Raw genomic sequence first — 14,237 nt, 5'->3', positions numbered from 1 at the left:
CCCACGGCATGTGGTGCAGCCACTCTGATGATGTCTTCCCACTGTTGGCCCATTCAGGACTCGGCCTGTGGCTCAAGACAATATGTGGTGCTTAATGTCTTATAGCGAGTCTGGCCAATAGCATGCTGTGCTGTTGGAGCAGTGGGAGGGTCCCACTGGGGGCCTTGCCCCAGGTGACAAGATTGATTGTACCGGAGGTGATGTCATGTCCTTGGGCACACGTCGACGCCGGAAGGTGGGGGCAGAAGGGAGCGAACTTTGTGTCACGTGCTGCACAAAAGAGTGATCAAGGATTAGCCTCGTGAACTGTCCGGTTGAGGGCACTGATAAGCATATCACACCTTTCCCTTGAGCCTACACTGCATACGCCGCACCTCTCCCGACATGCCACACCATCACCTTGGGACCAATGTGATCCCACAGGTTCACATTGTGTGAGCAAGAGGTTGTCCCAACGCCACCCGCTATACGGTATCTCTCTCTATCTCTCTATCTCTCTTTCTCTCTAATTTCCCTGGAGTGACTGAGACACAACTGTCTTGTAAGTATAAAGATTTGTGAAAGAAAGTTAAGCTTGTTTAAGGGTTTTTTTTCGTGCACAAGGGATAAATTCTGTTCTTTGTGACACTGCATTCTGTAAATTATTGTATGGTACTTGTAAATACGTGCCTTTACCTCCTTTATAAACTGTTTCCAACCTGATTGATTGTCGTTTTTTGTGATTTAAAAAAAATCGCGCTGTAGGGCCTAAGCCTTTTTGATTAATGACAGTTATAATTATATACAAGTACACATTCACATAAATAAACACAAAACAATTCGCAAACATTTGAACACAAATTAATCAAACAATTCCGGAAGTGTACGAAGTTGGTGTAAAGAATTCTTCTTCTTTTTAGGCCCTTCCTCTTCTTCTTCTTCTTCTTCTTCTTCTCTACCTCTCCTTCTTCTTCTTCTGCTCTACCTCTTCTTCCTCTTATTATTTTAGTTTATACATTGTTATTTACAGTATTTATTATTTATTATTACTGATTTGATATTTGTGATGGATTCTGATTTGGATGTAATTGCTTTTACATGATATTTTCTCTCATTTCAAATATGTTAATGTTTCTTTTTTGCTTGAGCAACGCCGGGTACTCCAGCTATAAACACTTATATACTTTACTCGGTGTACAAATACAAATACAACTTTGTCTGGGGGGTAACATCGGCTATGTGAGCACGGCCTCATGTGGAGGCTTAGGGGGCTGGGAGGGGGGGGGGCGTAAATTCTCAATGTAAATGTGGACCGTGTAGCGCCACCTGGTGATGGTGGCAGAGGGTATTACAATTTCCTTATTTTTTTTTTACCTGGGCAACACTGAGGTTAAAGCACTCTTTGCACGGGTACATTTTTTCTGCTTCTCATCCCCCCCTCGCCCAAAACGGATGGGCATGTCAAAACCAACCCCCCCCCCCAAAGATGTATATGTAGTATATCTTTTCGCTCCCTCTCCCCTCACCTCTCACATCCCTCCCCCTTCCACTCCCCCCACTCTCTTCCTCACCCCTCCCTCTCCTGCCTCCTCGCTCCCCACCCCCCCCCTCTCCCCCCGGCCCAGCAACGTCGGGTACTCCTGCTGGTAAGTAGATAAAGGTGGGAAGTCGAGAGCATGGGTCCCATTTGGGATATGCAAAACACCAGAAAGGTAACACGAGAGAGTTGGGTGCAGGGACCCTACCAGATTTAGTTGCGTCAGACGGCGTCCGTGGTTGTTGCGGAGTGTACGAAGGTTGCGGAGTTATCCTTGGCTTGTCGGCTTTAGGGTTGGAAGTTGGAAGTGGAGCAGCGGGTCCGAGCCCTAAGAGTCTCACTGAATGTTGCATTTAATCTGAAGAAAGTTGATCATTTCACTGTTATTTTAGTTCAGACTGCTTGCATTTTACTCATCATGTATAATCTGAAATATTGAAGTTTGAACAACCCTTCCCTCTGTTTACTAGATGCAGCTGATACCTATGACGCCGTAATACAGCACGGAACAAATACACATAATATACGGAGTTTCAATGAGTGTATTAAGAGCAACCCTCATACTGCTGAAGCATATGTCTGAAAACAATCTTTGAAAAATATCAAAAACATAATATAGCAGAGAGGTACACCATCAATCCCATTGACACTCTTTGACTCCTGGGCTATTGTGTTGTGAAAATGGGGTGAACGTTTATAAACTGATGAAATATGATGCATTTAAAGCATGAGCAGTGAGTGACATCTTATGAGCAGTAGGCATTATTACACAAGCTGGTAATCCCTCTAATAGTCTAATGTATACAACCTGTTTTACCTCTGTGGCTTTGCAGTACCAAGTGGGACAACTGTACATGATCAGTAAGCACAGCCATGAGCAAAGTAACCGAGGAGAGGGAGTGGAAGTCATCAAGAATGAACATCATGACGACCCTGAACATGGAGAGGGCCAGTACACGGAAAAGAGGCTCCATCTCTCCAGGTTTGTCTCAATAGATCCTTTAAAAAACTAACTTGCCTTGGAAAGAGGCTTTACCTCTAAAATCGGAGAAGTTACATCTTTACTTGGCCACTATGCTATGTATGCTACTGATGAGGAGTCCATGTTAACTAGGAAAGGAATGAATGATTTGGCTGGCATACTGACACCCAGTCACCTACTCTTTTTGTAAGGTGAAATTGTAGCTTCAAAGCAGGTGGGACAGACGGTTTAATGCTCCTTCCAAAAGCCGGCCCATTTATTGATGCTGAGTTCTGCCTATGAAACACGAGGATGATATTATAGTCGAGTTGTGAATTGCACCCAGACCAGACAGCTCTGAGACGAGTGCGCTGCCTCCATTCTCCGACAGCCTGGGATGTGATGTGATGTCCTGGGACACACGTTGTTGCAGTGAGCGCCAGAAAAATCATTCTTGCATTAGGTACTGTCGATATTCTGTCATCCGCTGATTTAGCAAAGTGCCATCAAATTCAATTACAGACAACATCTGTACAACTCAATACTGTACTACTGTTTTCACTTTACAAAATTGGATTTTGGATAATAGCAAGAGGACCTAGATATTCTGGAAAGAAAGACATTTTTGTGGGAAAGAATCTGTGTACAAAGCTGAATGCTGGTTGAAGAAAGAGGTGGACCTTTAGAGAACTTTCGAGCTTCCAAACAAAAAAGGCATCAGTGTGTGCTGTCCTCTGATGAACATTAGAATGGGTGTTCCCTCTGCTAGTGTTAGTTGGTAGACGTTAAAGACCCCACAGTGTCCTTCGTGAAGTGTAGGCGAGCTATTGTTGGCACCATGAACAAATTACAGAATTCCCATTGTAACCTACAGGCGGCATTCCATCAGTGGCACGGCCTCGTCCCTCATAGTCAGGGCCCTTAGGGATATTTTGGTTCAAAATCTTCCAAAAGCATCAAATTTGGCGCAGATGTTGCCCATGCCATACTCTTTCGATTTTTGACGGGTGCCAAGGGCGGTATGATCCGGGGACTATACCGGTCCATACCGCCATGTCACCTGACCTATGACATCATAATTAGGATATGCATCCAATCACATGGCATACTATAAGTGGTCAAAGTTCAAAATGAATCTAACGAAAAATGAAGGCAGGGATCCATTTTTAAGGTTTTCATAAAATCCAATATGGCCGCCAGGTCACATGACCTATGACGTCATATTTATGACATGTATACAATCATGTATACATGAACCCGGATCATGATCGCACAAAAATTAAACACACGGATATGGCATACAGTTCATAAAACATCAAAATCCGTACCTTTGTCATTAGACTGATGAACTGCATATGCCTGAAAATTAGGAAATAGACATGTAAATATTTCCTCTAATTGTCAAAAATAAGGCCAGAGTTCGATTACCCAACCCAGAAACATAAAATGGTGAACCTCGCGTAAATCTTGACAAAAAACTCAAAAACCGACATGTTTGACTCAAAAATGACCTTTAAGATGACCTTGAGGGTTGACCTTGACCTCGAATCATCAAAATAACATCATAATTGGATTCCTCGACATCGAAAACCCCTGAAAAGTGGTATCATACATGATTCCAACCCTTTTGGTTATTTAACTGATTTTCCTCTAATCCGGGTGGCGGCCATTTAGTATTTCGCCAATATGGGACCCCTGGGGGGGGGGGGGGGAGGGGCGCCCGTCTTGGCGCCCGTCAAAAATCGAAAGAGTATGGCATGGGCAACATCTGGGCCAAATTTGGTGCTTTTGGAAGAATTTGAACCAAACGGCCCCAAAATATCCCTAAGGGCCCTGACTATCAGCTAATGATGCTACCCTACCCGCAGACATGTGTTGCGTCCTTACCGTAATTCACTGACCAGTGTTTGTGTGTTTGTCATGCTACTCCTCCTACAGTTCTGGCCTGATTACATCCAGACTTACTACATAACATCAGCATGACCCAAATTAATGTATAACGGTGTTTTTAAAAATCTTTTCCGGTGGTCTTGGTGGGGATGGAGGGGAGGGAGGTCACAAATTCTCCACATAAATAGGTATCATGTAGCACCCCCTCTAGGTGGGAGAGGGTATTCCAAGTCCCCAGCCCTTACAGTACAGTATTTCTGTCCCAGTGAGGTGTTTTGAATTACAAGCAGTTGGAATATTTTTGCTTCAAGTACGTAACCAGGGTTATTATATTTTTTTTCGGGGGTGTTTGAGGGAGCTGTCAGTTGCCGATACACCACCCAACTAAAGGTACGTGTCAGAAGAATGCGTTTCATGCTTAGAACAAGTTTGCCTGTAGGGCAGGTACTCTGCTAGTACAGAAAAATACTAATAATGAGTCCGACAGTATGTGTTTGTTTCAAGTCGATATTTTCCAACCCAATTGAGTGCAGCACAAGATCTGTTGATGAAAAAGAAAAATTATTGAAAATGATTTGACTTCTAAATGGCATCGAAATTACATGCAAAAGGAAACAAACAATAAAGTAGCAGAACCAAAATAAATGACTAAAGGTAAATTGCAAGAAGTAATGTTTGAAAAATTACCTTTAAGCATTTGAAGAATAAGGTAACACAGTTAGCTTAATTGGTAGCATTACAGTAATTGAACTGTTTTCCTCTTGCATATGACCAATATGGGGTGCGTTGAATAAAGGTCAATGTCCAGGTTTAGACCATGGGATTTTTTTTTTTGTATAGAAGATCGTGGCTCGTGTAAGAGCTAACATTGATCACAAAAAGACAAACTGACGCATAAAACAGATGACCACTAAAATTGTTCATTTTCGTAGGGCCTCAAACCAAACCACCATTTTTTCAAATGTAAACATTTAAAATAATATTGTACAACTGATCTGATATGTTGCCACTCTCTTTTTTTACTCCTAATTTGAGAATATCTACTTTCCATCTACTTTACATTAACTACATTTCTACATACCCTCCCATATACTTTCTCAACAATCTTCTCCAAGAAGTTCTGTCACTCAAGCTTTTGGGTCTCACAATCTGCCAGGATCTTTCCTGGGAAAACCACATTTCCAAGCTGGCCTCCAAAGCAAGTCGCCGACTGGGCATCCTCCGTCGTGTGAAGTCCTTCCTTGGCACACCTGAGCTCCTCACCACTTACAAGGCTTTCAGCCACAGCTCAATGGAAAACTGCTCTCCCCTCTGGGCCGGTGCTCCTGCCTCACACCAAGCTCGGCATCACGCTGTTGAAACCAAAGCTTTCAGGATCATTGGAATCTCCTGCGATGAGCTGACTCTGAGGGCCTTTCCCTCACTCACCGCAGCAGGTTGGTGGTCTTTCCGTCTTCTACCGACTCCTCTCCGGCCTTGCTCCCCCAGCTTTGTCTGTGCTCAGTCCCCCAAATATTCCTACAGGTCGCACACGATCTGCCAGCAACCCTCTTCTGGTGAAATTGCCAAAATCAAGACTCTCTGCTCACCTTCACTCCTTCATTCCTCTTTACTCCCACCTCTGGAACAAACTCCCTCACTATCTTCAATCCCACTCCTCCCTCCAGGTCTTTAAAACAGCTGTTCACCACCATCTCTTATCTTTCCCCATCCAAAACCTTCATCTTTTCTACCCCCGTTAATTCACCCCAGATTCACTTTTTAGAAATACCGACTTCTTTCCTGGAAGTCCTTGCAGTGTCCTTGCATTTTATACCTCTCCCCCCACCAACCCCCCCCCCCCCATTCCCATGCCTCCTTCCCCCAAGCCCTCTCCCTCCCACAGATCTCCCGATGTCCCTGCTCTCAAATGTACTTGTGTGATTCCCTGTCTCTCCCCATCTTTTCTCCCGCTCCCTTTATCATATGTTTTATGTGTCAGTTTGTTTTTATGTGATTAATGTTAGCTCTTACATGAGCCTCGATCCTGTATACAAAAACAAACAAACAAAAAATTAAAATGGAAAAATCGGTCAGAGACCGAGGACTTGCCGGAATGTACTTTTTTATCGGACATTTTGGACAAATATGGCGGCCGAACCACGTGACCGATGACGTCATCATTATTTGTTTTCTAAACTAATTGATTCCTTGATGATGCTCAATAAATTTCATCTTGATCGGATGAAGTTTTGTACTTGTCGAATTATGACGTCATAATGGAGGCACCTATGACATCATCATTAACATATTTTATTCCCCATGGAGAGTTCTTTACAATGAGCCATGTCTCAATTTTTTCTATTCAGCACTTTCGGAGATATAGAGGTGCAAAGTTTTTCCGTTTTTCCAAGATGGCGGCCGAACTACGTGACCGATGACATCTTCATTTTTTTTTTTCTCCACCAGTTTATGCCGTCATGTTGCTCAAGAAATTGCATCTTGATTGGATGAAGTTTTGTACTTGTGGAATTATCAAATGATGACGTCATAATGGAGGCCTTGGGCCGACAGAATTAAAAATTGGGCACAGTCTATTCCAGGGCAAGACAAATATGTGTGTAACGTTTGGCGATTCTACGTGCAACGGTGTAGACGTAGTGCTGCACACAGACAGACAGACAAACAGATGAAAAATCGGTCAGAGACCGAGGACTTTCTGGAATGTACTTTTTTATCGGCCATTTTGGACAAATATGGCGGCCGAACCACGTGACTGATGACGTCATCATTATTTGTTTTCTAAACTAATTTATTCCTTGATGATGCTCAAGAAATTTCATCTTGATCGGATGAAGTTTTGTACTTGTCGAATTATGATGTCATAATGGAGGCACCTATGACATCATCATTAACATATTTTATTCCCCATGGAGAGTTCTTTACAATGAGCCATGTCTCAATTTTTTCTATTCAGCACTTTCTGAGATATAGAGGTGCAAAGTTTTTCCGTTTTTCCAAGATGGCAGCCGAACCACGTGACCGATGACATCATCTTTTTTTTTTTCTCCACCAGTTTATGCGGACATGGCGCTCAGGATATTGCATCTTGATCGGATGAAGTTTAGTACTTGTCGAATTATCAAATTATGACGTCGTAATGGAGGCCTTGGGCCGACAGAGTTAAAATTTGGGCACATTCTATTCCAGGGCAAGACAAATATGTGTGTAAAGTTTGGCGATTCTACGTGCAACGGTGTAGACTTAGTGCTGCGCACAGCCAGACAAACAGACAGACAGACAAACAGACAGACAAACCAACCGATCAACATACTTGCCGGAATCTTTTCCGGCAAGTAAATATGTCCGAAATTACTACCATCAATATCACTGGAAAGACCGCCATTCTCCGCGTGTATTTTGCTCGTTCGTGCGATTCTATAGCGTGTATTGTACAGGCCTATGGCATTATAATGGTTTGTATTGAGTCTTGATACTTTTGAATACATGTTACTCGACCATACTGGAACGATGCTGGGAAACACGGAAGTGGTGGTTTTATATATGGCTGGTTAAAGCGAGCACCGCCAGCGATAGTGGTGACCCGTAATTACGCTGGTTTCTGTGTCTCTTGGTGTCGACGACGTGACAGTCTACACTATCAGGCTCGTTCGATGTTATTCACACGACATTCGCACGTACATATGTGTGTGTATGTCAACATTGCATCCATCATGGCGATGAGCTCGACATTTCCAAGAAAATGAGCCCGGAAGAGACAGGAAAACTAATGCATTTCCAGGAGAAAAGTTGGATGGAATTAAAGGAGTTGTGTTCGATGGAGCAAGCTGAAAGGGACTGCTGAAGCTGTTATTGCAATCCAGGCCGCAGAGAAGTTTTGTATTGACCTGGGACATTTAAGGTCAATACCAAAATTTGTATTGACCTTAGATGAGGAGTGTCAGAACACATTTAAGAATTTAGGCCAGTCATTTGATGTGTCCCCACAGTTTAATAAAGAACTTGAACACTTTGTTTGCACATGGGAAAGAAAAGCGTGGATGATGTCAATGTACTGAGGCACAACATGTTCAGGATGGAGTGTAAGTTTGAGAGCTCCACTTCCACTAAATCAAGACTCCCTTGAGCAAATCGCAGCACATCAACAGAGCAAATTATCAAGCTGCAATTCACAGGAGAGCACTCCAGCAGTTTATGAATGCACCAAACCCAACCCAGCATGGTTGGGACACGTTCAACGGAGAGCTGGTTATCAAGTGGGGCACTTTGCCACCAGCTCCAGACAATCTGATTGCAGCAACAAAGTGTAAATGCAGAAAGGGTAAATGTCATACAAGATAGTGTGAGTGTGTCAAAAATAAAATACCTGCACAGATCTGTGCAAATGTCTAAAATGTAGCAACCAACAAGTAACTGAAGAAGAACAAGAAGTTGTAGAGGAAGATCTGCTTGACTGATTTGGAGTCGGCATTCATAATGACATGTATGATGACCATGAGTCTAATATTCATGTGAGTAAAATTGAGCAACGAGTAATGTATTCCAACTCACTTACATGCAGTCATGTACATGTACATTATATACATACAGTCATGTGAAAAAGTAAGTCCACCCCATGCAAAGTTTTGACTTTTTCAACATATTTCAACATACAGCTATTTGATCTTCATTTCAACAATATTGATAGATAAAGGTGATATAATATAACAAATATCATGAAACATTTACATTTTGTTGTCAATTGTATAATTTAAATAAACATAAATGCAAAATTCGCATGTGGAAAAAGTAAGTACACCCCGACATTTATCACTACTTCAAATACCTAAAATTACAATCAGGTGCACCAGCTCAGGTGCAAATGATTAGAACATCTTCCGTTTCCCGTCTTCCGTTGACTTCCGTTTCCGGTCTTGCTGGCGACGGTTCGTTTTTTCGCAGGTCTCCACGCTCTCCATCGAAATCGAAGTTAAGTCATTGTTCCAATTTGTATTTTCGTTATAACTGTATTTCTTTTATGGTGTATGTACGTATATTGTCCCGTCAAAGATTTTCGGTGCAAATCTTTCATACCTGTATTGAAAATCGCGTTAATTCGTGTCGTCTCGAGGCCCTGTACAGTGTACACTGTACAACCTTGAGGCTTTGTTTTTCTCTCAGCGCCTGTCGTTTGTGATCCAATAACTTTCGTTCTCTGTTTTCGCAGTCTTTCCACCCCAAAGCCTACTTCCTTATGTAAATCTCAACTCAAAAAAAAAAAAAAAAAAGACATTACCTTCTCGGTGCTCATTCGTTTATTCTTTCTTATTCGTTCGTTCGTTCTTCGACCACGTGTTTCTCCCCCATTTCCCCAGATAGATTGTCAAATTTCAATTCGTTATTTTATCGTCCATGTGATATTGTTTGATTATAGTTAGTTTTGGTTTGAATTTCCTGTAACTCGTATTTAATTAATCGTGTTCTGCTCCTCGTGTGTGGCCTTGTACTGTAGTTGTACCCCCGTCGGTGTTTTGTTAACTTAAGTGTGTTTTGCTTGGCTCTTGGTTTTTTCCCTTCTACCCCGAACATAATACTGTCTAACGTTCTAAATCCCCACCCCCCCCCCCCCCCAAAAAAAAACAAAAACAAACCAAAAACATTTATTTTATTTTCTCCACGTGTACTGTTGTCTCATCCTGTATTTTCTGTCCATGTGTGCTGTTCGCCCCACCCCCATTATCTCCTTGCCATCCACCGTTTGCCCTGTTCACGTGACTCGTGGTGGTCCCTCTCGGCTCTCCCCCCGTTGGTATTTTTGTGCATATAAGATTGTTCATAGTTCTGTTTAAATATTTTTAAATATGTTTAACCTTTCCCCTTCTGTTTTTTATTCAGTGGTATATTACAACACGCTGTTTTTCTTCCTATTTAAAAGGCTTTTCTCAATTTCCTCTCCAACTCATTCCACTTCAAAAAAAAGAAATTCAATATCTTATACGTCTCCCTCACTACATGGTCTAAATTCACATTCATTCCATCCCTCCTCCATCATCCTGAACCGGATTGCGAACTTGAAAATCACAACAAACCCAATTTGTTATCAATGTTCGTCTTTCATTAATCATCCACTTTCTAAACTCCCCTCTTGCCCCTCCCATCCAAATCCCCCCCCTTGCACCTACACTCCGAAACTTCCCCCTTGCCCCTCCACTCTTAAACTCCCCCCTTGCCCCTCCACTCCTGAACTCCCCCCTTGCCCTTCCCCTCCTAAACTTCCCCTTTGCCCCTCCCCTCCTAATCCCCCCCTTGCCCCTCCACTCCTGATCTCCCCCCTTTCCCCTTCCCTCCAAAACTCCCCCCTTGCCCCTCCCCTCCTAAACTCCCCCCTCACTCCTCCCCTTCAAAACTCCCCCCCAATCCCTCCCATTCAATTCTCCCCCCATACCATTCCTCTCCAATTCTCTCTCCTCCCCCCTCCTCCTCCAAGCTGCCTCCTCCCCACTTCGTCTCCCTTCTATCTCATACCTCCACCCCCCCAAACCTTCTACTTTCCTCTGCCCCCCCCCTCAAACAACCCCTCACTGTGCCGCATCCCTTCACCAGCAAACCTTTCATCCTCCTCATCCTTCCCTTTCTTGGAACTCTTCTGCAACATCTGAAACACTATCAACTGCTCTCCCTACCTCCCCCTCTCATCCTTCATCTTACCCTACTCCTCCCCTCCCCTGTCCTGTACCGGATGCTCCCCCTCTCTCTTCATTAACGGTATGGACCTCAAACATCCGGGGCCTTCGCTCAAACCTGACTGATCTCTCCATACAGGTTGCTTCTGACAATCCAGACTTGATCTGCTTAACAGAGACTTTCCTCCTTCAAGATGTCTCTGATTCCTTAATATCTCTTCCTGGTTACTCCCTCCTCCGGTATGATAGACCTGAGCCTCGGCCTGGTGGTGGGGTGGCTATCTTTGTCAAAAACTCTCTTCCTCACTCTCCTTGCACTGCTCTCTTTCCTCCTCACCCGCAGGAGTACCTCTGGTTACGGCTTCCTCTCCGCTCCCACCTTTTGTTCATATGTGTTCTGTACCATCCCCCAAACAGTGATGACTCCATCTACATTTCAATGTCTGACAACATGGACCAACTTCTATCCACTCATCCCAACTCTCTCTTCCTCATATGTGGTGACTTCAACTGTCATCATGCCACCTGGTTGGGTGTGGGTTCCTCTCTCACTAGTCATGGCACCTCAGCAAAGGACTTCTGTGACTCACTGGGATTGACACAATCTGTCAATTTCCCGACCCGGATCTCAGCCAATGGAGTATCTTCTCTTCTAGACTTGCTTATGACAAACTTCCCTGCTAATGTCTGCTGCTCTTCTTCTGCTCCAATCGGTTCTTCTGATCATGTGCTTGTCAAAGTGGACATCTCTCTGGCCATTCTCAGAGAGCCTCCTCAGCGTCGACGAGTCTGGCATTTCACTCAGGCCGACTGGGACGGTCTTCAAGCAGCCATCAATCGTCTGGATTGGTCTCCCATCTCCACTGCCTCTGACATCAATTCTTCCTGGGAATTCTTCCAAAGCAAACTGATCTCTCTCATGCACAGATTTATCCCATCTCGCCTTCAATTGTCTTACCCTTCCTCCCGTCCATGGTACACTGAATCTTGTGGTGAGGCAGTTGCCCTGAAACAACTTGCCTTTGCCTCTTGGAAGGCTAATCCAACTGAAGGAAATCTCAGTTCCTTCCACCAAGCTCGGAACAAGTGTGTGTCTACCCTCAGGAGTGCCAGGAAGCACTATCTCTCCTCACTCAAGAATGAACTCTCAAACCTGTCTCCTTCCTCCAAATCCTGGTGGCGTCTGGTCAAATCCGTTTCTGGTGTTTGTTCCCCCTCCATCCCCTCCCTTACCTCAAATGGCCACACAGTTGACATCGCACGTGACAAAGCCGAATGCCTCAACTCTGTGTTCGCCTCGAAATCCTTAGTCCCAAACCCATCTCTCTCTGTTCCCACCTTTCCCAGTCGAACCCAACTGCTCCTGGACTCTGTGTCCTTCTCTCCTGACAAGGTGGAGGAGTTTTTGTCAAACCTCGACTCTGATTCTGCAACTGGACCAGACGGCATCAGCCCACGGGTCTTAAAATCCTGCTCTGCCGCTCTATCTCACCCTCTCTCTGTTCTTTTCACCCTATCTTTTGCTCAAGGTCATCTGCCAGCATCCTGGAAATCAGCTAACATTACCGCTTTACACAAAAAAGGTGCAAAAACAGATCCTTGCAACTACAGACCAATCAGCCTGCTCCCAATTATCAGCAAAGTCATGGAATCCATCATTGCTTCGGATATGAAATCTTTCCTCTTCTCCAATGGCTTGATCTCTGATCATCAATTTGGTTTCAGACCAGGTCACTCTACTCTGGACATGCTGCTTCTGCTGTCTCAACAATGGATGGAGGTCCTCAATGCCAAACAGGAAATCAGAGCTGTCTCCCTTGACATATCAAGGGCCTTTGATACGGTCTGGCACCCAGCTCTGCTCACCAAACTCTCCTATGGTATCCATGGAAATCTCCATGCATGGCTTGCGGACTTCCTCTCTGGTCGTAGTCAACGTGTGGCCCTGAATGGATTTCTCTCATCTCCCCTTCCTGTTCAGGCTGGAGTTCCCCAAGGAAGTGTGCTGGGCCCTGTGCTTTTTCTGGTCTTTATCAATGATCTCTCTGACTCTCTGGAAAATCCTCTCTATCTCTTTGCTGATGACTCCACTCTCTGCCGCTCCATTCCTCTTCCCTCAGATCGGCAGTCTGCAGCCTCCTCACTCTCTGAAGACCTGGACAAAATCACAGACTGGTCAAACAAGTGGAACATGTCTTTCAATCCTGCCAAATCTCACTCTCTTACTATGTCTCTCCGAAAAGATCGACTGGACAACCCTCCCATCTACTTTCTCAACAATCCTCTCCAAGAAGTTCTGTCACTCAAGCTTTTGGGTCTCACTATCTGCCATGATCTTTCTTGGGAAAACCACATTTCCAAGCTGGCCTCCAAAGCCAGTCGCCGACTGGGCATCCTCCGTCGTGCGAAGTCCTTCCTCGGCACACCTGAGCTCCTCACCACTTACAAGGCTTTCATCCGCAGCTCAATGGAATACTGTTCTCCCCTATGGGCTGGTGCTCCTGCCTCACACCTGGCTCGGCTTCACGCTGTTGAATCCAAAGCTTTCAAAATCATTGGAATCTCCCGCGATGAAGCTATCTCTGAGGGCCTTTCACTCACTCACCGCAGGCAGGTAGGTGGTCTTTCTGTCTTCTACCGACTCCTCTCCGGCCTTGCTCCCCCAGCTCTCTCTGTGCTCTGTCCCCCAAATATTCCTACAGGTCGCACAAGATCTGCCAGCAACCCTCTGATGGTTAAACTGCCGAAATCTCGGCTCTCTGCTCACCTTCACTCTTTCATTCCTCTTTTCTCCCGCCTGTGGAACAAACTCCCACACTCCCTTCAATCCCTCTCCTCCCTCCAGGTCTTTAAAACAGCTGTTCACCACCATCTCTTATCTTCCCCCATCCAAAACCTTGATCTTTTCTACCCCCACTAATTCACCCCAGATCCACCTTGTTTGAAATTCCAACTTATTTCCTGGAAATCCTGGCAGTGTCCATATGTTTATACCTCTCCCACCCCCCCCCCCCTTCACATGCCTCCCCCCCTTCACATGCCTCCCCCCCTTCACATGCCTGCCCCCCAAAGCCCTCTCCCTCCCACAGATCTCTCGATGTCTCCATGTCCCTCGGTCCCTGCTCTCAAATGTTGTGTTTGTGTCCTTCCCCCTCTCTCCCCATCTTGTCTACCGCTCCCGATGTTATTTGTTTTATGTGTCTGTTTG

The 14,237-nt window shown here is 44.7% G+C and overlaps 1 protein-coding gene across 1 annotated transcript in view; it reads left to right on the top strand.

Moving 5' to 3' along the window:
- Positions 1 to 14,237, top strand: part of LOC137433843 (cytoplasmic phosphatidylinositol transfer protein 1) — a 269,663-nt gene that overhangs the window by 214,764 nt on the left and 40,662 nt on the right. The window contains 1 exon segment of the mRNA XM_078786030.1: positions 2,350 to 2,498. Within this exon segment, the coding sequence (XP_078642156.1) occupies positions 2,350 to 2,498 (149 nt within the window).

The sequence above is a fragment of the Myxine glutinosa genome, chromosome 10 (genome assembly GCF_964187855.1).
Source record: "Myxine glutinosa chromosome 10, kmMyxGlut1.1, whole genome shotgun sequence".
Lineage (NCBI taxonomy): Eukaryota > Metazoa > Chordata > Myxini > Myxiniformes > Myxinidae > Myxine > Myxine glutinosa.
This window is presented reverse-complemented; position numbering and strand designations above follow the sequence as displayed.